Source organism: Macaca nemestrina, chromosome 9 (assembly GCF_043159975.1).
Source record: "Macaca nemestrina isolate mMacNem1 chromosome 9, mMacNem.hap1, whole genome shotgun sequence".
In the NCBI taxonomy this organism is placed as follows: domain Eukaryota; kingdom Metazoa; phylum Chordata; class Mammalia; order Primates; family Cercopithecidae; genus Macaca; species Macaca nemestrina.
In genome coordinates this window covers 30,287,994-30,310,850 of record NC_092133.1, presented here as the reverse complement: position 1 = coordinate 30,310,850, position 22,857 = coordinate 30,287,994, and the positions used below count along the sequence as shown (strand labels likewise).

Genomic DNA, 22,857 nt, shown 5'->3' with positions numbered 1-22,857 from the left:
TTGCATTTAAAAACTTTTTATTGCAATGTAATGTGTATGGGCCAGGTGCAGTGGCTCACGCCTGTAATCCCAGCACTCTGGGACGCCGAGGGGCGGATCACATGAGATCAGGAGTTTGAGACCAGCCTGGCCAACATGACGAAACCCCGTCTCTACTGAAAATACAACAATTAGCCGGGCGTGGTGGCACATGCTTGTAATCCCAGCTACTAGGGAGGCTCAGGTAGGAGAATCGCTTGAACCCGGGAGGCGGAGGTTGCAGTGAGCTGAGATCGGGCCACTGTACTCCAGCCTGGGCGACAGAGCGAGACTCCGTCTCAAAAAATAAATAAGTAAATAAAATAATAAAATGTAATGTAATGTAATGTATATGGTTAAAAGTTCATAAAGCATGCACCTTGATTAACTTTTACAAAAGTAAAAATTGAAAAAAAAAAAAAAAAAAGCACTATCCGGGTCAAAACATAAAACATTACCAGTATCTTGGAAGCCTTCCTCTGGCAAATGGTATATACTTTTGAGTTAAATACGTGGATTCGAATGTTGACATTTGGACTTTCTTCTTGCGTGACTCTGGTAAGTTATTTAACCTTTCTTGGTTTCGGCAGAGCCATCTGTGGGGTGGGGATAATATTACCTCATAAGACTATTTAATTGTAGCCGGGCGTGGTGGCGCATGCCTGTAATCCTAGCTACTGGGTAGGCTGAGGCAGGAGAATCCCTTGAACAGCCTGGGCGACAAGAATGAAATTCCGTCTCAAAAAAAAAGAGAAAAAGATTATTGAATTGAAGGAGATCACATAATGTAAAACGTCTATCATAATGCCTAAATATAGCTGCTCTGCAATAAATGGCAATTATTATCAGAGAAATGTAACAGGTGTTCCCTATGCCCACTTCCTGCCTTTCTTTCGCCCGTTTTTGAAAGTTGCTCTCTTTCCTATTCCGTTTCTCCTTCCTTTTCGCCCCTCCTACTGCCGTAAATGGCCTACTAGAGTTGTCGTGAAATGCTCCTCCCCGCCCTCCATGTGGCGAAAATGCAATCACGCTTGACGGCGCAAGGTGGCTCAGCCGCAAGATGGCGGCGCTGGCGGAGGAGCAGACGGAGGTGGCGGTCAAGCTAGAGCCTGAGGGACCGCCAACGCTGCTACCTCCGCAGGCGGGGGACGGCGCAGGCGAGGGTAGCGGCGGCACTACCAACAACGGCCCTAACGGCGGCGGCGGGAACGTTGCGGCATCGTCGTCCACTGGCGGGGATGGCGGGACCCCCAAGCTCACGGTGGCTGTCTCCACCGCTGCCCCGGCGGGGGCGGCCCCGGTGCCTGCGGCTGCTCCGGAGGCCGGCGCTCCGCACGACCGACAGACTCTACTGGCCGTGCTGCAGTTCCTACGGCAGAGCAACCTCCGCGAGGCCGAAGAGGCGCTGCGCCGTGAGGCCCGGCTGCTGGAGGAGGCAGTGGCGGGCTCCGGAGCCCCGGGAGAGGTGGACAGCGTCGGCGCTGAGGTGGCCAGCGCGCTTCTCAGCCGGGTGACCGCCTCGGCCCCTGGCCCTGCGGCCCCCGACCCTCCGGGCACTGGCGCTTCGGGGGTCACGGCCGTCTCAGGTTCAGCCTCAGGTCCTGCGGCTCCGGGTAAAGGTAAGCCGTGGGGTTCCGGGGAGGCACGGCCGCCGCGAAGGGGAGCAAGCCGGTAAGGCAGGGGCTGGCAGGCCTGCACCTCTGCGGGCTTGTTTTGAATTTCCTGGGCCCGCCTCTAGGGCCACATGCCCGCCCCTTTCTCTAGTGCGCCGGCTGCGCAGTCAAACCCCCTTCCGAGCTGTCAGTTTCAGCGAGAGGCTGAGGAGAGCTGTTGAGCAGAGGGATGTATGGGAAGGTGAGCGCGGAGAGGCGGGGACCTTCACGCTTTTGGTCCCTTTCCTCTCATTTGGGCTTTTGAGCCTTGGGCAGGTCCGCCTGAGACTAACAGTGTTTGTACAGTTTCGTACTAGCGTACTTTAAGTTTTATAAGTACTTTATTTTCTCTTTATTTCTTTACTTCCTTTTAAAAGATGTGTTAATAAATACTTTATGGACTTTTTTTTTTGAGACGGAGCCTTGCTCTGTTGCCCAGGCTGGAGTGCAGTGGTGCGACCTCGGCTCACTGCAACCTCCGCCTCCTGGGTTCAGGCGATTCTCCTGCCTCAGCCTCGTAAGTAGCTGGGACTACAGGCTTCTACTACCACGGCCAGCTAATTTTTGTATTTTTAGTACAGCCAGGCTTTCACCATGTTGGTCTGGCTGGTCTCGAACTCCCGACCTCATATGATCCACCAGCCTCGGCCTCCCAAAGTGCTGGGATTACAGGCGTGAGCCACCGTGCCCAGCCACCATACAATATACCCTTGTAACAATCCTGCACGTCATGTACCCCCTGAATCTCAGCTAAAAGTTTTTTTTTTTCTTTTCTTTTCTTTTTTTTTTTTTTTTCTGTGACGGAGTCTTGCTCTGTCGCTCAGGCTGGACTACAGTGGTGTAATCTCGGCTCACTGCAACCTCTGCCTCCCGGATTTAAGCGATTCTCCTGCCTCAGCCTCGCGAGTAGCTGGGACTACTGGCGCACGACACCACGCCCCGCTTAATTTTTTAAAAAGTATTTTTTGTAGAGAGGGGGTTTCGCCATATTGGTCCAACTGGTCTTGAATTTCTGATCTCATGATCCACCCGCCTCGGCCTCCCAAAGTGCTGGGATTACAGGCATGAGCCACCGCACCCGACTGAAATTTTAAAGATATATATGGGCTGAGTACCACCAGTGTTAAGTCTTTGGAGGATGCAGGTTCCTGGGCATCACTTCAGACTTAGTGAATCAGATCCTCTAGAGGTGGAATCTGGGAATCTTCACTTTTGAATAAGAGCTTCTAAGGAGTGTTGACATAGGGCAGCTTGAGAACCATGTGTTTAGGCATGGGCATTGGACAGACCTTTTCGTCTTTGCTGCATTTACATGTGTGATGCTGATTGTCATTCTTTTCTTACCTTTTAATTTTTTTTTACCTTCCTATTGGCTGGGCGTGGTGGCTCATGCCTGTAATCTCAGCACTTTGGGAGGATGAAGCGGGTGGATCACCTGAGGTCAGGAGTTTGAGACCAGCCTGGCCAACATGGTGAAACCCCCTTTCTACTAAAAATACAAAAATTAGCCAGATGTGATGGCGCATGCCTGTAATCCCAGCTACTTGGGAGGCTGAGGCAGGAGAATTGCTTGAACCCGGGAGGCCGAGGTTGCAGTGAGCCAAGATTGTGCCACTGCACTTCAGCCTGGGTGATAGAGCAAGACTCTGTCTTAAAAAAAAAAAAATTTTTTTTTTACATTAATGTTGTCAAGAGACAAGTCATTCTCATGTTGAATTTTCTCCCTTTATTACATGAGTGGTTATGAGGGTTTTTTTTTTTTTTTTTTTTTTTTTTTTGAGACGGAGTCTCGCTCTGTTGCCTAGGCTGGAGTGCAGTGGCCGGATCTCAGCTCACTGCAAGCTCCGCCTCCCGGGTCTACGCCATTCTCCTGCCACAGCCTCCCCAGTAGCTGGGACTACAGGCGCCCGCCACCTTGCCCGGCTAGTTTTTTGTATTTTTTAGTAGAGACAGGGTTTCACCGTGTTAGCCAGGATGATCTCGATCTCCTGACCTCGTGATCCGCCCGTCTCGGCCTCCCAAAGTGCTGGGATTACAGGCTTGAGCCACCGCGCCCGGCCGAGGGTTTTTTTTTTTTAGACAGAGTCTCGCTCTGTCGGCCAGGCTGGAGTGCAGTGGCACAATCTTGGCTCACTGCAACCTCTGCCTCCCAGGTTCAAGCGATTCTCCTGCCTCAGCCTCCCAAGTAGCTGGGACCACAGGCGCATGTCACCACACCTGGCTAATTTTTTTTTGTCTTTTTGGTAGAGACGGGGTTTCACTATGTTAGCCTGGATGGTCTTGATCTCCTGACCTCGTGATCCACCTGCCTTGGCCTCCCAAAGTGTTGGGATTACAGGCGTGAGCCAGCGCGCCGGGCCACGTGAGGCACTTGTAATATGTACATGTAAAATGTTTGGTATGGATAAGTTTATGCCTCTGTATGTGTTCCTGACACCTGAGCCACTGCTTTCTCACAGCAACTGTTGCCACAAATCCATGCAGTAAAACTCATATACAATATAAGGTCTCAGAGGTGATCCTGAGCTGACAATAAATGTTTATTGAATTATCCAGTGCAGAGCTTTTAGCCAAATTAATCTGTATGAGGCCTAATCTTTGCAGCATTGCCAGAAATGAAGTATGAATACATAGCATTGTATTCATATCTCATTGTAATCCATAAATAGAAATGTGTGCAGATGTGGATTGAAGGCCGGGCGCGGTGGCTCACGCTTGTAGTCCCAGCACTTTGGGAGGCCGAGGCAGGTGGATCACTTGAGGTCAGGAGTTCAAGACCAGCCTGGCCAACATGGTGAAACCCCGTCTCTACTAAAAATACAAAAAAATTAGCTGGGCGTGGTGGCATGTGCCGTTGTCCCAGCTGCTCGGGAGGCTGAGGCAGGCGAACCACTTTAACCCAGGAGGCAGAAGTTGCAGTGAGCCAAGATAGCGCCATTGCGCTCCGGCCTGGGCAACAGAGCAAAATTCCGTCTTTACAAAAAAAAAAAAAAAAAGTGTTTGAGAGGAATCTTTTTTTAATGTTGAATTTTGTGAATGAACTATAAGATGAATTATATTGTTGGTCATTTTGCTGTAATCTCCTATCTTTTCAGAAACTTGACCTAATTATAGATCATAACTGAGAAATCAGTAAGGAGGAAAAGAGGCCATCAGAGTAACCGAAGAAATTATCACATTTGTGCAGTAAAGAGCGAAGTGTACTATAATGGCAACTTACAAATATTTCCAACAACCAAATTCTGATTTGATTGACAGATGTATTGTTAGGTGGTGCTGTGTTACAAATAAATAGTTATGTTTTCTGTTTTGAAATGCTGGTTATGGAAATTGTTTTAAGCATATAACTATCTTTTTTTTTTTTTTTTTTGAGACAGAGTCTCGCTCTGCCGCCCAGGCTGGAGTGCAGTGGCGTGATCTTGGCTCACTGCAAGCTCTGCCTCCCGGGTTCACGCCATTCTCCTGCCTCAGCCTCCCGAGTAGCTGGGACTACAGGCGCCCGCCACCTCGCCCGGCTAGTTTTTTTGTATTTTTTAGTAGAGACGGGGTTTCACTGTGTCAGCCAGGATGGTCTCGATCTCCTGACCTCGTGATCCGCCCGTCTCGGCCTCCCAAAGTGCTGGGATTACAGGCTTGAGCCACCGCGCCCGGCCGCATATAACCAACTTTTGAAGATATAAATAGGGCATGGTCCTTCCCACCCTTAAGTGGTTACATTTTATAAGGGGTAAGAGATGTATATAATGTGAAGGGAACACAGGATAGGGGGCATAGTGGTGCATGCCTGTAATCCCAGGCATGCACCACCATGCCCTGGGAATTAGTTAGGGACTGGAACAGTAGGCAGGTTCTATTGTTAAAGTGAAGGCATTGAAAAAAAAGAATAGGGCCGGGTGCGGTGGCTCAAGCCTGTAATCCCAGCACTTTGGGAGGCCGAGACGGGCGGATCACGAGCGGATCACGAGGTCAGGAGATCGAGACCATCCTGGCTGACACAGTGAAACCCCGTCTCTACTAAAAAATACAAAAAAACTAGCCGGGCGAGGTGGCGGGCGCCTGTAGTCCCAGCTACTCGGGAGGCTGAGGCAGGAGAATGGCGTGAACCCGGGAGGCGGAGCTTGCAGTGAGCCAAGATCACGCCACTGCACTCCAGCCTGGGCGGCAGAGCGAGACTCTGTCTCAAAAAAAAAAAAAAAAAAAAAAAAAAAAGAAAAGAATAGGCTGGTTCTTGGGCCATGTTGAAGATCTTTGTTTACCCTGAGAGCAGTAGGGAGTTGTATTGGGTAGGATTACTCAGGAGGCTGAGGCAGGAGAATTGCTTGAACCCGAGATGTGGAGGTTGCAGTGAGCCAAGATCGTGCCATTGCATTACAGCCTGGACGACAAGAGTTGAAACTCCATCTCAAAAAGAAAGAAAAAGAAAAAAGACTGTGTGGGCCAGGTGCGGTGCCTCATGCCTGTAATTCCAGCACTTTGGGAGGCCGAGGTGGGAGGATCACAAGGTCAAGAGATCGAGACCATCCTGGTAAACATGGTGAAACCCTGTCTCTACTAAAAATGCAAAAATTAGCTGGGCATGGCGCATGCCTGTAGTTCCAGCTACTTGGGTGGGAGGCTGAGGCAAGAGACTCACCTGCGAGGCGGAGGTTGCAGTGAGCTGAGATCTCCATACTGCACTCCATCCTGGTGACAGAGCGAGACTCCCTCTCAGAGAAAAAAAAAAAAAAAAGATTATGTGATTGTGTTGAGGAAGAGACGTTGGGAAGAAAGAGACAACAATCTGAGCAACAACTCACCTCTGGGCCTTAACAAAACAGCCATAGTCACATGGTCATAATAGGTCATTTTCTTAAAAGTTGTTTTTTGTTTTTTAAACAGTTGGAAGTGTTGCTGTGGAAGACCAGCCAGATGTCAGTGCTGTGTTGTCGGCCTACAGCCAACAAGGAGATCCCACAATGTATGAAGAATACTATAGTGGACTGAAACACTTCATTGAATGTTCCCTGGACTGCCATCGGGCAGAGTTATCCCAACTCTTTTATCCTCTGTTTGTGCACATGTACTTGGAGCTAGTCTACAATCAACATGAGAATGAAGCAAAGTCATTCTTTGAGAAGTATGTACATTTTTACATATATATATACACACATAGTGTGTGTGCGCGTGCATATATGTTCACATCTGTAACCACACAAATGTAAGACTGCAACTTAAAATGTACGTTGTGAAGGAGAGGTACCTAAGGCTATGAGAACTTAAAATGTGGGGTTTAATCTAGCTGGAGAAGTCAGAGAAGGCTTCCAGAGGAGATGATACTTGAGGTGAGATCTGATATCTGAAGATTAGGTAGGAGTTAGCCAGATGAAGAAAAGAGGGAAAAGTATGTATTAAAGCTCTCTGGTGGGAAGGATTCTGGTAGGTACAGAGGCTGAAAGATGGCCAGGGTAGCTGGAGCAGAGAATGGGATGGGGGTGTGGTATACCATGAAGCTGGGAATTAGGGACTGGAACAGTAGGCAGGTTCTATTGTTAAAGTGAAGGCATTGAAAAAAAAGAATAGGCTGGTTCTTGGGCCATATTGAAGATCTTTGTTTATCCTAAGAGCAGTAGGGGAGTTGTATTGGGTAGGATTAGGTTTCATTGAGAGTCACTGAAAACTCATCAGCAATGGCATAAATAAAAGTTTATTTTTGCCTTTATCTTAAGAACACTAGGAAGCAGTGTTAGGATTAGATTAGAATAAGAGTAACTGAGAACCCAAACAACAGAGGTTTAAATACAATAAAAGTTTATTTATTTTTCTCATAAAGGTGGGACATTCGGGATTGGTGTGGTGGGTTCTTCATTACCAGGGCCCCAAGCTCCCTCAGTCTTGTTGCTCTCCCATGCTTTTCATGCATGTTCCACTTTGTGGCATAAGATGGTTTTCCTGCTCTAAGCAGTCACATCAGTGTGCCAGTCAGCAGTTAGGGCACACGGAAACTGCACACACTTCTTCCTTTTATATCTTAACAGTCAGTGGCCACACCTAGCTGCAGGGGAAATAAGAAATGTAGTCTTTACCTAAGTGTCTATGTGCCCAGCTGATATTCAGGTTTTCTTTTATGGAGGAAGACAGGAAAAATGGGTATTTGGGGAGAGTGAAGCCTTTTTGCTACAGAGTCATTTCTGCTACAGAGTCATTAAAGGACCATGTCATTATTATATACTTTGAAAGGACTTCTATGCAGTGGGGAAACACATGGGGGATAGAATGACTATAGGGACAAGTTTTGGAAGTTATTGCAGTGGTTCTCAACTGGGGGTGGAATTGCTCCTTCCACTAGACCATTTGAAAATGTGTAGAGGTGGCCCGGTGCAGCGGCTCACGCCTTTAATCCCAGCACTTTGGGAGGCTGAGGCGGGCGGATCACTTTGAGCTCAGGAGTTCTAGACCAGCCTGGTGAAACCCAGTCTCTACAAAAAAATGCAAAATTTGCCAGATGTGGTAGCTCACTCCTGTAATCCCAGCTATTTGGGAGACTGAGGCTGGAGAATCGCTTGAACCTGGGAGATGGAGGTTGCAGTGAGCTGAGATTGCGCCTCTGCACTCTAGCCTAGATGACAAGAGTGAGACCCTGTCTCAAAAAAAAAAAAAAGAAAGAAAATGTGTGGAGGCATTTTTGATTGTCATAATGACTGGGCAGAGGAGCAGGAATGCTAAATGTTCTAATATGTGCACCTAGGTAGTCCCACTTTACAAAGAATTATCCTGCCCAAAATGCTAGTAGCACCCTTGTTCGGAAACACTGGACTAGGTTGTGGTAGAGGTGAAGAGAAGTAGACAGAGTCATGAATGAGACACTTGATAGATTGGCTAGGGAGGTGAGGGAGATGGAGGTATCATTGAAATCTCCAGTTTTCTGGCCCCTCCAGCTGGATAGGGGAGCCAATTCCTGATACAGAAAACCCTAGAAGAGGACTTGATTTGTCAGACCTTGGAATAATTTTGAGTTCTGATTTGAATATGCCTTTGACTCATTTAAGAAATGTCAAGTTGATAGGTAGATGATATATGAGAGCTCAGAGGAGAGGTAGGGACTATAACTGTTAATCGGAGTTGTATGCATTATTGATGAATATGGATGAGGTTGACTAGGGGAGAGTATGAAATAAGCCAGTAAGTGGGCTAGGCCCAAGGAGCTCCAAATTTAATGGCCACATAGAGGAGATATACAGGAAGAAAACCAGGGGAGAGTTGAGTTATAGAAGCCAAGGGAAAGTAGTATTTAAGAAGGAGGCAGGCCGGGCGTGGTGGCTCACACCTGTAATCCCAGCACTTTGGAAGGCTGAGGTGGGCAGATCACCTGAGGTCAGGAGTTCGAGACCAGCCTGGCCAACATAACAAAACCCCATCTCTACTAAAAAATACAAAAATGAGCCGGGTGTGGTGGCAGACATCTGTAATCCCAGCTGCTTAGGAGGCTGAGGCAGGAGAATCACTTGAACCTGGGAGGCGGAGGTTGCAGTGAGCTGAGATTGCGCCACTGCACTCCAGCCTTGGTGACGAGCGAAAGTCCATCTCAAAAAAAAAAGGAGGCCTTGCTTAGCAGGGTGAATAACATTTTTTTTTTTTTTTTGAGACGGAGTTTCGCTCTTGTCGCCCAGGCTGGCATGCAGTGGCACCATCTCGGCTCACTGCAACCTCCGCCTCCCAGGTTCAAGCGATTCTCCTGCCTCAGCCTCCCAAGTAGCTGGGATTATAGGAATACATCACCATGCCTAGCTAATTTTGTATTTTTAGTAGAGATGGGGTTTCTTCATGTTGGTCAGACTGGTTTTGATCTCCCGACCTCAGGTGATCTGCCCACCTTGGCCTTCCAAAGTGCTGGGATTACAGGTGTGAGTCACCGGGCCCAGCCTGAATGAGAAATGTTTAATACAAGCAATAGAGCCTGAAGTCAAGATTTATCATTTAACACAGGGTAGTAGTAATAGAGGAACAGTAGAACTTGGAACCCCTGGCTTCTATGCCATTATAGTAATTCATTATACTAGGATGCCAATAGGAAGTATATAAAGCAAAACGTTCTGTAGCCAAGTGTTTTTGGAAAAAAAAAAAAACTAAGAAAGGCTGACGACAGAACTTCTACTCTAGAAGCTAATTTCTCTTTAAAGTACTGTCATCGAAACACTCCATTCTTGGCAACATAGACACTGTCACTTAAAAAAACAAAAACAGGCCGGGTGCAGTGGCTCACACCTGTAATCCTAGCACTTTGGGAGGCTGAGGCGGGCGGATCACCTGAGGTCAGGAGTTCAAGATCAGCCTGGGCAATACAGTGAACCCTGTCTCTACTGAAAAGACAAAATTAGCCGGGCGTGGTGACACATGCCTGTAATCCCAGCTACTTGGGAGGCTGAGGCAGGAGAATCACTTGAACCCGGGAGGCGGAGGATGCAGTGAGCCAAGATTGTGCCATTGCACTCCAGTCTGGGCAACAAGAGTAAATCTCCGTCTCACCAAAAAAAAAAAAAAATTAAAAAATTAAAAAAAAAATATATATAGCCTGGGCAAAAGAGCGAGATCCTGCTTCTACAAAAAGTAAACAAAAATTGAGCCGGGTACGGTGGCTGATGCCTGTAATCCCTCACTTTGGGAAGCTGAGGTGGGCAGATTGCCTGAGCTCAGGAGTTCGAGACCATCCTGGCCAACATGGTGAAACCCCATCTCTACTAAAATACAAAAAATTAGCTGGCCATAGTGGCGCGTGCCTATAGTCCCAGCTGCTCAGGAGGCTGAAGCATGAGAATTACTTGAACCCCGGAGGCGGAGGTTGCAGTGAGCCAAGATCACGTAAACAAAAATTAGCCAAGTATGGTGGCACAGCAGTCCTAGCTACTGGGGAGACGGAGGCAGGGGGAATCCCTGAGCCCAGGAGTTTGAGGCTGCATTGAACCACAGCACTCCAGGTTGGGCTTCAGAGCAAGAACCTGTCTCTAAAAAAGAAGGAAAAACCTTTTTGCTCTTCCAGTCTCATGGTGTAGCTGTCTCCCCACATAGGAAGCTGGAATATCATAGGAGATTCTCTGTCTTTCCTTTATGGACAGTCTTATCCCTTGCCAGGACCCCCATCACCACAGGAGGATAATGGGCAGTTACTGATATAAGAGGCTGAGATTTCTAATTTTATTCAAATCTTCGATCATATATTGATGAGTTGTAGTGGGGTAACATACTTAACAGTTTAGAAATCTGTTGGCTATCTGTTTTTCAGAGCTGGAGCCCTAATATGTTTAGTTATTGTTTTTAAAATGTTTTTGCATTGGTTGCTGTTTTTAGTGAATGCCAAATATATTGTCTTTAATTTTACTTTCTTAGGAAAATTAAGAGTTGTAAAAACACAAGTACATTTAAATTTACTAGTTGTTATCAAGGCTAAAGGCTTTATTTTATTGTCTTTGGTAATAGTGAGTAAGTGGAAGTACTCACTGATTGGTATCAGCAGTGAGTACTTCCACTTAGTTTGTTGTTTAGTGATCATATTAAAGTATTGATATTTTAAAAATATGTCTGGTACGTATTTCCAATGAATATAGGAAATCATTAAAAATGATGGGTTTTATGAGAATGTTATGTATTGATTATTGTTGAGAGGCTGAGTAATGTGTACACTGAGTTCATTATATTCTTTTCTATTGTATACCTTTGAAATTTTCTTTTTTTTTTTTTTTTGAGACGGAGTCTCGCTCTGTTGCCCAGGCTGGAGTGCAGTGGCCGAATATCAGCTCACTGCAAGCTCCACCTCCTGGGTTTACGCCATTCTCCTGCCTCAGCCTCCCGAGTAGCTGGGACTATAGGTGCCTGCCACCTCGCCCGGCTATTTTTTTGTATTTTTTAGTAGAGACGGGGTTTCATCGTGTTAGCCAGGATGGTCTCAATCTCCTGACCTTGTGATCCTCCCGTCTCGGCCTCCCAAAGTGCTGGGATTACAGGCTTGAGCCACCACGCCCGGCTGCTTTGAAATTTTCATAATAAAACTTTTAAAAGTGGGTTTTGAGAAACCATAACATTTAGTAAAGCAAGGGTTCTTATATTTTCAAATGTCTACCAGTTTCTTTTAAATGTCTCCATTCTAAAGAAACTGTCTACCAATGGTGGGTATATTTTTTTTCACTTAGGATATTTAAATTCTTTTCTTAAAATGTTTGTGATACATTTCATTAGAGATTTACATTTGTTCATTTTTAGAATAAATTCAGAAACTGAATTATAATCATTTTGAAATGAGTTACTTCTTATCCTACAGTTTAGTTCAGGATTTTTTAGACTACTACACTGAAAATATTCTGGGATGGTTTATAAGTATATGGGGGAGAGGCAGATCCCTTAATGATTACATTGAAAAATGACTTTTTAAAATCACTGAAACAGGTTCCATGGAGATCAGGAATGTTATTACCAGGATGACCTACGTGTATTATCTAGTCTTACCAAAAAGGAACACATGAAAGGGAATGAGACCATGTTGGATTTTCGAACAAGTAAATTTGTTCTGCGTATTTCCCGTGACTCGTACCAACTCTTGAAGAGGCATCTTCAGGAGAAACAGAACAATCAGATATGGAACATAGTTCAGGAGCACCTCTACATTGACATCTTTGATGGGATGCCGCGTAGTAAGCAACAGATAGATGCGATGGTGGGAAGTTTGGCAGGAGAGGCTAAACGAGAGGCAAACAAATCAAAGGTATGGGAATGAACCTAAGAACTCTATAATGCAGATTATGAAAAATTGTAGCATTTCCATCTACATAAGTTACACATTTTTCTTATAGCTAGCTTGGGAACGATGTTTTTGTTTGTTTGTTTTTGTTTTTGTTTTGAGACAGTTTTGCCCTTGTCACCCAGGCTGGAGTGCAATGGTGTGATCTCAGCTCACTGCAACCTCCACCTCCCAGGTTCAAGTGATTCTCCTGCCTCAGCTTCCCGAGTAGCTGGGATTAGAGGCACACGCCACCACACCCGGCTAATTTTTGTATTTACTTTAGTAGAGAGGGTTTCACCATGTTGGCCAGGCTGGTCTCGAACTCCTGACCTCAGATGATCCACCCGCCTCCGCCTCCCAAAGTGCTGGGATAACAGGCGTGAGCTACTGTGCCTGGCCGCTTGGCAACAATTTTATACTGTATATAAAATTTTGTGTTCTAAGGGTGATGTTTATATGTGACAATTTGGGTATGGTTGCATTTTATAGAACCCTGAATGCAGTGGCTGAAACAAATAATTTTTCTCCCATAAAATGAATTTCAGAGGAAGGCCTTCCAGGGCTGGCATGAAGGCTCCACAGTGCCATAAAGGTCCCTGGCTCCTTCTAGTTTCTGGTCCACCATCTTTAGAATGTGGCTTTCTTCTTTGTGCTCACAAATGGCTATTGCAGTTTCAGCATTGCAGCTCCATTTCAAGAAGGAAGAAGGGGGACGACAAAAGGCATATCTGTGCTGAAGCTTTCCCCTTTTAATCAGGAAAACAATTTTTTTTTATACAACCATACCCAATATACTTATATGGACATTCCTAGCTGCAAGGGAGCCTGGAAACAGAAATGATTTAACTGAGCACATTGCTACTCCAATAAAATCAGGGTTCTGTTAGTAAGGAAAAAGGGGAGAATGGCTATTGGGTAGACAAGTACAGAACCCTGCTTCAGAGTGTAAATTACTATTTTGTAATTGTAATTTATCCTATCAAGATGTAAAATGGGTATATTAATGAACAAATAATTTAAAAAATGTTGACTCTTTTGACTTGTAGGTATTTTTTGGTTTATTAAAAGAACCAGAAATTGAGGTACCTTTGGATGATGAGGATGAAGAGGGAGAAAATGAAGAAGGAAAACCTAAAAAGAAGAAGCCTAAAAAAGATAGTATTGGATCCAAAAGCAAAAAACAAGATCCCAATGCTCCACCTCAGAACAGGTGAGGAAAAAGCTTCAGGAACTTGTGTGTGGAGGTATGAGACAATATGTTATAGAGAGTTCAAGTTTGTTAATAGTCAAAAGGTAATTTTGACTCTCTTTTTCTTTCACAGAATCCCTCTTCCTGAGTTGAAAGATTCAGATAAGTTGGATAAGATAATGAATATGAAAGAAACCACCAAACGAGTGCGCCTTGGGCCAGACTGCTTACCCTCCATTTGTTTCTATACATTTCTCAATGCTTACCAGGTTGGTAAACTAATTGGGTGGTTTCTGCCTGGAGAGTCATGTAGAATGATGATTTACCATTAAGAGAGAAGCAAATGTGTTAGCTAAAATGGAGTTTTGTTATTTAAACTCTGTTTGTTTTTTTTTTTTTTTTTGAGATGGAGTCTCGCTCTGTCGCCCAGGCTGGAGTGCAGTGGCGCAATCTTGGCTCACTGCAAGTTCCGCCTCCTGGGTTCATGCTATTCTTCCGCCTCAACCTCCCCAGCAGCTGGGACTACAGGCACACGCCACTACACCCGGCTAATTTTTTGTATTTTTAGTAGAGACGGGGTTTCACTGTGTTAGCCAGGATGGTCTCGATCTCCTGACCTTGTGATCTGCCCTCCTCGGCCTCCCAAAGTGCTGGGATTACAGGCGTGAGCCACCATGCCCGGCCTTTAAACTCTTAATATAATTTAAAGACAGCAGTCAGGAAAAGAGAATTGGATACTGCACAGAATAGAAGGCAATGTTTAATGGCATTTCTTTCACTGATCAGAATTCTGCTAGCCTTTAAGGAGTAGCAAATTGTGGTTCATCTCTGTTGAACGTGGTTTAAGTACTTATGTAAACTTATTTATCAATTTTTTTTTTTTTTAAAGACAAGAGTCTTGTGCTGTCGCGCGGGTGGAGTGCAGAGGTGAGATCTCGGCTCACTGCATCCTCTGCCTCCCAGGTTCAAACAATTCTTGTGCCTTAGCTGCAGCCTCCTGAATAGCTGGGATTACAGGCACCTGCCACCATGCCCAGCTAATTTTTGTATTTTTAGTAGAGACAGGGTTTTGCCATGTTGCCCAGGCTGGTTTTGAACTCCTGACTTCAAGTGATCTGGCCGCGTCGGCCTCCCAAAGTGCTAGGATTACAGGTGTGAGCCACCGTGCCCAGTCATATAAACTTTATTTTATTATTTTAATTTAATTTTAGTTTTTTGAAATAGAGTCTCGCTCTGACACCCAGGCTGGAGTGTGGTGGTGCGATCTCGGCTCACTGCAGCCTCCGCCTCCCAGTTCAAGTGATTCTGCTGCCTCAGCCTTCCAAGTAGCTGGGATTATAGGCATGAGCCACCATGCCTGGCTAATTTTTGTATTTTCAGTAGAGACGGGGTTTCACCAGGTTGGCCAGGCTGGCCTCAAATTCCTGAGCTCAGGCGATCCACTCACCTCAGCCTCTCAAAGTGCTGTGATTACAGGCATGAGCCACCATGCCTGGCCAAACTTAATATTTTATTTTATTTATTTATTTATTTTTTGAGACAGAAGCTGGAGTGCAATGGCACGATCTCGGCTCACTGCAACCTCTGCCTCCTGGGTTCAAGTGATTTTCTTGCATCAGCCTCACAAGTAGATGGAATTACAGGCGCCCACCATCCTGCCCAGCTAATTTTGGTATTTTTAGTAGAGATAGGGTTTCACCATGTTGGCCAGGCTGGTCTCGAACTCCCAATCTCAGCTGATCCACCTGCCTCGGCCTCCCAAATTGTTGGGATTACAGGTGTGAGTCACTGTGCTTGGCCAATATTTTAAATCAAGGATTGAAAAAGTCTTTATATATTCCTTAAAATAGGGTGTTGAGGATATATTTAGTATAGTGTGAAAATGATTAACATTTGCTTCCTGTTCTGTACTCTGAATACCCTAAAATAGTATTGTTTAGTCTAAACCTTTTATTGGCAGGGTCTCACTGCAGTGGATGTCACTGATGATTCTAGTCTGATTGCTGGAGGTTTTGCAGATTCAACTGTCAGAGTGTGGTCTGTAACACCCAAAAAGCTTCGTAGTGTCAAACAAGCATCAGGTAACTGAGATGACCTTTTGGAATGTGAACTTGCCATTAGTCTACACCAATCTTGATTCCATGAAAAACACACAGAAGATTGTGTTCTTTACAGAAATTCACTTGATTTTACTTTAACTCAAGATTCTAACATTCCCAACAGTGAAAAAAGCTTTGGAGTGACTGGGATGCTAGACTGGTTTAATTTCTTTAGGCCTCAGTTTTCTCATCTGTAGAATGAGTATTAGGCTAAAAAACTTAAAAATCTAACATTTTATGATTGCTTGTAAATCTTGAAAAATCTTCAAGGGATGGTACTTCCTGTTTTAGTCATAAAAATGGCTAATAAAGAACAAATAAGGTCAGGATTTTATTTGAAAGTTTTTTTGTTTTTGTTTTTTTGAGACAGAGTCTCGCCCTGTCACCCAGGCTAGAGTGCAGTGGTGCAGTCTCGGCTCATTACAGCCTCCACCTCCCAGTTTCAAGAGATTTTCCTGCCTTAGCCTCCCCAGCTCCCCACTAATTGGGATTACAGGTGCCCACCACCATGCCCAGGTAATTTTTGTATTTTTAGTAGAGATGGGGTTTCACCATGTTGGCCAGGCTGGTCTCGAACTCCTGACCTCAAGTGATCCGCCTGTGTGGCCTCCCAAAGTGCCAGAATTATACGTGGCTCACTGCAACCTCTGCCTCCCGGGTTCAAGCGATTTTCCTGCCTCCACACCTGGCCTGAGATAAAGTTTATTATTTAAATAAAACAATGTATTTTAAATTATTTTAATACGTCTATAGGTTATTTTTATTTTTATTTTTATTGTTTTTTTAGATGGGGTCTCACTCTGTTGCCCAGGCTAGAATGCAGTGGTGTGATCACGGCTCACTGCAGCCTCCAATCCCTGGGCTGAAGTGATCCTCCCACTTCAGCCTCCTGAGTAGCTGGGACTACAGGTGTGTGCAACCACACTGGCTAATTTTTTATTTTTTATAGAGACAGGGTTTCTCCATGTTGTCCAGGCTGGTCTTGAACTCCTGAGCTCAAGCAATCTGCCTACCTTAGCCTCCCAGAGTTCTGAGATTACAGGTGTGAGCCACCATGCCTGGCTCATAGTTTTCATTTTTGTGAAACACTGTGGCATAGTGAGCGAAACCGAGTTTCAGTCCTGGTTCCCACACTGAGTAGCTGTGTGCACTCTAGCAAATTATCTATTCTGAATGTCAATTTCTTCTTTTACACGCTGAGATGATACCACCTAATTTAGAGGGATTAGCACAGTGTGGTTGGTATATAGGAGGAAATTTTCAAATGTTAATTCCTTTCCTGAACTGTGGTATGATTACTTTAAAAGTTTTGATGAATGTACTTTTAAAACATCAATATTTCTGGACCATTTTAGATCTTAGTCTTATAGACAAAGAATCAGATGATGTCTTAGAAAGAATCATGGATGAGAAAACAGCAAGTGAGTTGAAGATTTTGTATGGTCACAGTGGGCCTGTCTATGGAGCCAGCTTCAGTCCGGATAGGTAAAATACAAACAATAAAAATTAAATACTGCTATGTTATATTGAAATTATATAAAAGTCAACTACTGGAAACATTATGCAAATACTGGGAAAATTCTGATAAAAATCTCATGGTTGTCGTTCATTATCTTTTAGAATCTTGCTGTTTGCTAATTCATCTTTGAATCCTGATGTTTGTACACGGTAGCAATTTAATGTATACTCTTTTTTTTTTTTTTTTTTTTTTTAAGACGGAGTTTCACTCTTGTTGCCCAGGTTGGAGTGCAATGGAGTGATCTCGGCTCACCGCAACCTCTGCCTCCTGGGTTCAAGTGGTTCTCCTGGCTCAGCCTCCCAAGTAGCTGGGATTACAGACCTGTGCCACCACACCTGGCTAATTTTGTATTTTTAGTAGAGACGGGTTTTCTCCATGTTGGTCAGGCTGGTCTTGAACTCTCAACCTCAGGTGATCTGCCCACCTCGGCCTCCCAAAAGTGCTGGGACTACAGGCGTGAGCCACTGCGCCCGGCCTGTATACTCAAATTTATAGAATCAAAATGCACAGTTTCAGAGCTTACTGGTTTTAAAAATTAGCTTTAGTATTTTCTTCTTTTCTTTTTTTTTTAAATTATTTTTATTTGTTACCCAATGGTAAATAACCAACCAAAGCTTTAGTTTTATAGAACTCCATTAGGGGTTGAAATGCTTCATTGGGTCCCTGCATTGTGTCTTCTGGCTGCTTCATCAAATTTAAGACAAATTCCTGACATTAATGGCATATTAGCTAGTAATTGAGGATTTATCTTTCTATAATCAAAAGTACTAAGAGTAAATGAAAAAGGAAATTCGAAATTGGTTTTGTTTCCCTTTAGGTGTATGATTACAATGTCATCCTATGTGTATAGGTATTTGCCTATTTTTCATGATCTCTAACACTGTAAAAATGGGGGGAGGGTGTTTTGTATTCATAATACCCTTAGTATATTACTTGGATAGATAAAAGCTTTCAGGCCAGGGACAGTGGCTCATGCCTGTAATCCCAGTACTTTGGGAGGCCAAGACTGGCGCATCACCTGAGATCAGGAGTTCGAGACCAGCCTGGCCAACGTGGGAAATCCCGTCTCCACTAAAAGTACAAAAATTAGCAGGGCATGATGGTGCCCGCCTGTAATCCTGGCTACTTGGGAGGCTGAGGCAGGAAAATCATTTGAACCTCGGAGGCGGAGGTTGCAACAAGCCGAAATCGCACCACTGCACTCCAGCCTGGGCAAGAAGAGCTAAACTCCATCTCAAAAAAAGAAGAAAAAAAGATAATAGCCTTCCATTCATCAAGATTTCATCATTATGAAACTTTGAGAATTAGGTTTTTTGTTGTTTGATAAGGTTTTGCCAGATGATACATTTTTACTTGAGGAAACGTCTGATTTCAGTGAAAATTGTAATACCTTCTGACTACCAATCCGTTGTGTTTATCCTTGAAAAAGGTAGAGAATTATTAGCATGTCTATAGTGTTTTTTTTTTTTTTCTTCAAAAGACATTTCCTTTTTAATTCTTAAATAGCATACACAGCATAGGAAAATAGCATCTTTATTTTAGGGTCAAAAATTATTGAGTTTTAAGTGACATATCACATTTCCTAAACTTTCTTAATTGACCTTACTTGACTATACTTTGTTAATTACCCCGGTACTTTTTTCTTGTAAAGAACTGATTTTCCGTAAGTTTCTGTATCATCTTACCTCATTCAGTAGGTGCTCGGTATATGTAGAGTGTCAGAGCTAACATTAGTTTGGTTAGTTCTTTCAGTTGATACCTACTGTGAATTGCATGAATGAATTAAAAGTGAGATGTAGCATGTTAGCTATATTTAATATATTCAAATGTATGTAAAATATTCAAGTGTATATAAAATATTTAATGTATTCAAATGTATATAAAACTGGACAGGTGACCAAAGGTTACTCTGGGAGTCAAATATATTACCTTCTCTTCTCTCAGGAACTATCTGCTTTCCTCTTCAGAGGATGGAACTGTTAGATTGTGGAGCCTTCAAACATTTACTTGTTTGGTGGGATATAAAGGACACAACTATCCAGTATGGGACACACAATTTTCTCCATATGGATATTATTTCGTGTCAGGGGGCCATGACCGAGTAGCTCGGTAAGAACACTGTGATCTTATGACTGGGTGTATTCAATAAATAGAATGGTTTCTTGTTGGGAATTACAGCAGCCAGCCAAATTCATTTACACTTCCATTGTTGAGGATCAACTTTCTGAGAAGCTTTTGCATTTATAACTTATTTGAAATTGGGGCCGGGCGCAATGGCTCACGCCTGTAATCCCAGCACTTTGGGAGGCCGAGGTGGGCGGATCACCTGAGGTCAAGAGTTCGAGACCAGCCTGGTCAACGTGGTGAAACCGCTTCTCTACTAAAAATACAAAAATTAGCTGGGCGTGGTGGTAGTCGCCTGTAATCCCAGATATTCAGGAGGCTGAGACAGGAGAATTGTTTGAACCCAAGAGGCGGAGGTTGCAGTGAGCTGAGGTCGCACCATTACACTCTGGCCTGGGGGCAAGAGCGAGACTTCGTCTCAAAAAAAAAAAAAAAAAGAAATTGGGGCAGGAGTATTATTATATCTGCAATTACATCTATATGAATCCTGGTTTTTAAAAAATAGTTAATTAACAGTCCTCCCTTCCACCCCCATCAGATGCTTAACCTTGTCTTCCATACCACTGTGAGCACCTTTATGTTTCTCTGTCATCTTCTTAGAAGTTGAGGATAAGGTAGTTCAGGTTAGAAACTATTTGGCCAGGTGCAATGGCTCACGCCTGTAATCCCAGCACTTTGGGAGGCCAGGAGTTCCAGACCAGCCTGGCCAACATGACGAAACCCCGTCTCTACTGAAAAAAAAAGAAAAAATACAAAAATTAGCCGGGTGTGGTGGCACATGTCTGTAGTCTCAGCTACTCAGGAGGCTGAGGCAGAATTGCTTGAACCCAGGAGGTGGAGGTTGCAGTGAGCCGAGATTGCACCACTGCATTCCAGCCTGGGTGACAGAGTGAGACCGTCTCAAAACAAAACAAAACAACTATTTGGTGGCCAGAACGAGGGGAAAATACTTTTCTGTGGTTTAGACTAGGAATAGGGGAGGAAGAATATACAGAGAATTGGAGTTCTAGAACTTAAGTTTTGGCTGGCTACAGTGGTACACGCCTGTAGTCCCAGCTACTGGGGAGGCTGAGGTGGGAGGATTGCTGGAACTCGGAGTTTGAATCCAGCTTGGGCAACAGAGCAAGACCTCAGAATTTTTTTTTTTGAGACAGAGTGTCGCTCTGTTGTCCAGGCTGGAGTGCAGTGTCGCCATCTCAGCTCATTGCAACCTCTACCTTCTGGGTTCAAGCAGTTCTTCTGCCTCAGCCTCCTGAGTAGCTGGGATTATAGGCGTGTGCCACCATTCCCAGCTAATTGTTTGTATTTTTAGTAAAGATGGGGTTTCACCATGTTGGTCAGGCTGGTCTCGAACTCCTGACCTCATGATCCACCTACCTCAGCCTCCCAAAGTGCTAGGATTACAAGCGTGAGCCACCATGCCTGGACAAGACTTCAGCTTAACAAAAAAAAAAAAAAAAAAAATTGTACCAGATGAACTCTCAGGACTGAGAGTCTCATTCTTCTTCCCCTCAGTTAACTAGTAAGTGGGGGGCCCACTCAGAACTAACTTTTCATATGGATGTTTCTGTATTTATTTTGTATGGATTTTTGGCATTTCACAGCTATGTACTAATTGTCGTCTTTTGCTTTCAATAACTTTATAAAAGGCTCTGGGCTACAGACCACTATCAGCCTTTAAGAATATTTGCTGGCCATCTTGCTGATGTGAATTGTACCAGATTCCATCCAAATTCTAATTATGTTGCTACGGGCTCTGCAGACAGAACTGTGCGACTCTGGGACGTCCTAAATGGTAACTGTGTAAGGATCTTCACTGGACACAAGGTATTTTGCACTCTTATTATTCCAGCATCCAAGGTTGATTTCAAGATAAAAATATTTTTTAAACAAGTGACACATAAATTTTGCAGACACCATTCTTACTACAAAACTTTAAAATTTTGTCTTATTTTCCTAGACATACTTTACTCTGATCCTTTCTATGAACTTCTTTTGTAGGGACCAATTCATTCCTTGACATTTTCTCCCAATGGGAGATTCCTGGCTACAGGAGCAACAGATGGCAGAGTACTTCTTTGGGATATTGGACATGGTTTGATGGTTGGAGAATTAAAAGGCCACACTGATACAGTCTGTTCACTTAGGTTTAGTAGAGATGGTGAAATTTTGGCATCAGGTAAATGACTATTAATGGCTTTATGGTAAATGCTATGTTAAGAGGAAACAGTGTTGACGATTGCAAAACTAAGTCCTTGTGTTTTAGGTTTTGCTTCCCTTTAGCTATGATTCCAGAGTGTCACCCTATACATGAATTACTTCTCAGGTTAAAGTACCGCTTGAAATGCTCCTTAGGAAGGAATAGAGTTGTTGGTCAAGTTTAGATTTTTCACCCAAAATGTACAGTAGATACATACAGTGTACTGGACAAAATGTCCAAATGTAAATATGATGGATGCAACTAATGGTTTCCTTTGACTTCCCCTTAGGTTCAATGGATAATACAGTTCGATTATGGGATGCTATCAAAGCCTTTGAGGATTTAGAGACCGATGACTTTACTACAGCCACTGGGCATATAAATTTACCTGAGAATTCACAGGAGTTGTTGTTGGGAACATATATGACCAAATCAACACCAGTTGTACACCTTCATTTTACTCGAAGAAACCTGGTTCTAGCTGCAGGAGCTTATAGTCCACAATAAACCGTCGGTATTAAAGACCTTTTGGAAGCTACTGTTTTTGAAAAGGGAGACTAAAAGCAAATACCTCAGTGATTAATATTTAAGCTACAAAGAATGTTTTTGTCTATATGGATCTGGAAGTATGCTGCTTGGAAAATCTGAACGGGACAGTTCCACGTTTCTATAGCAACCACATTTGACTAATTTCCGTTAGTTGAATAAGAGGTATTATGATCACGGAGGGGACATTTATGGTGCTTTGGATTGTGTGGAAACTATGCATTTTCTGTTCAAATGCTATTTTAATTTATTACGTTTAGAAAAAAAGTTGATTTCAATAATTCATCCTGCTTCAAGATTCAAATTCAGAAATATACTATCATCTTGAATTTTAGCTGAAGAATCCTATGAGCATGTATGTTTCTGCTGTAAAAACGTAGTTACTGTATGGCACTCAAAAACTGTTAAATGATCCACTAACTTTTTTTTTCTCGGCCCATGATTAGTGGAATGTATGTAACTAGGTGGGGTTCCTTTGTTAGATCTAGATGAATTACAACCATCCACTGACATCTGAATTTATATACCTGTTGAGTTTTGAGTGCACCCAAACACTCGATAAACCAGGTGAAGAAATTTAGCTTCCATGTTCTATTTCAGCTAAAACAGCTACATACAACCTAGTACACTTGAAGTCAGACAGACATTTCAGTTGCTTACCTCCAGTACTGAGCCTTGCTTTGGGAAACTAAAAGATTTAGACCAAGTCACTGCCAGTTTTTGCCTTTGTTGCATTTTGTACAGTTTTTATATTTTTGATATC

At 43.8% G+C, this 22,857-nt stretch overlaps 1 protein-coding gene across 1 annotated transcript; it reads left to right on the top strand.

Annotated features, from left to right (window-relative positions):
- Positions 1 to 1,059: 1,059 nt before the first annotated feature.
- Positions 1,060 to 22,801, top strand: LOC105478487 (TATA-box binding protein associated factor 5). The gene is made up of 11 exons (XM_071069188.1): positions 1,060 to 1,637; positions 6,549 to 6,786; positions 12,084 to 12,399; positions 13,464 to 13,627; positions 13,740 to 13,875; positions 15,567 to 15,687; positions 17,061 to 17,190; positions 19,169 to 19,333; positions 20,998 to 21,175; positions 21,350 to 21,527; positions 21,838 to 22,801. The coding sequence occupies exons 1-11, from the start codon at positions 1,079 to 1,081 to the stop codon at positions 22,053 to 22,055; spliced, it is 2,403 nt and encodes an 800-aa protein (XP_070925289.1). The 5' UTR covers positions 1,060 to 1,078; the 3' UTR covers positions 22,056 to 22,801.
- The last annotated feature ends 56 nt before the right edge of the window (positions 22,802 to 22,857 follow it).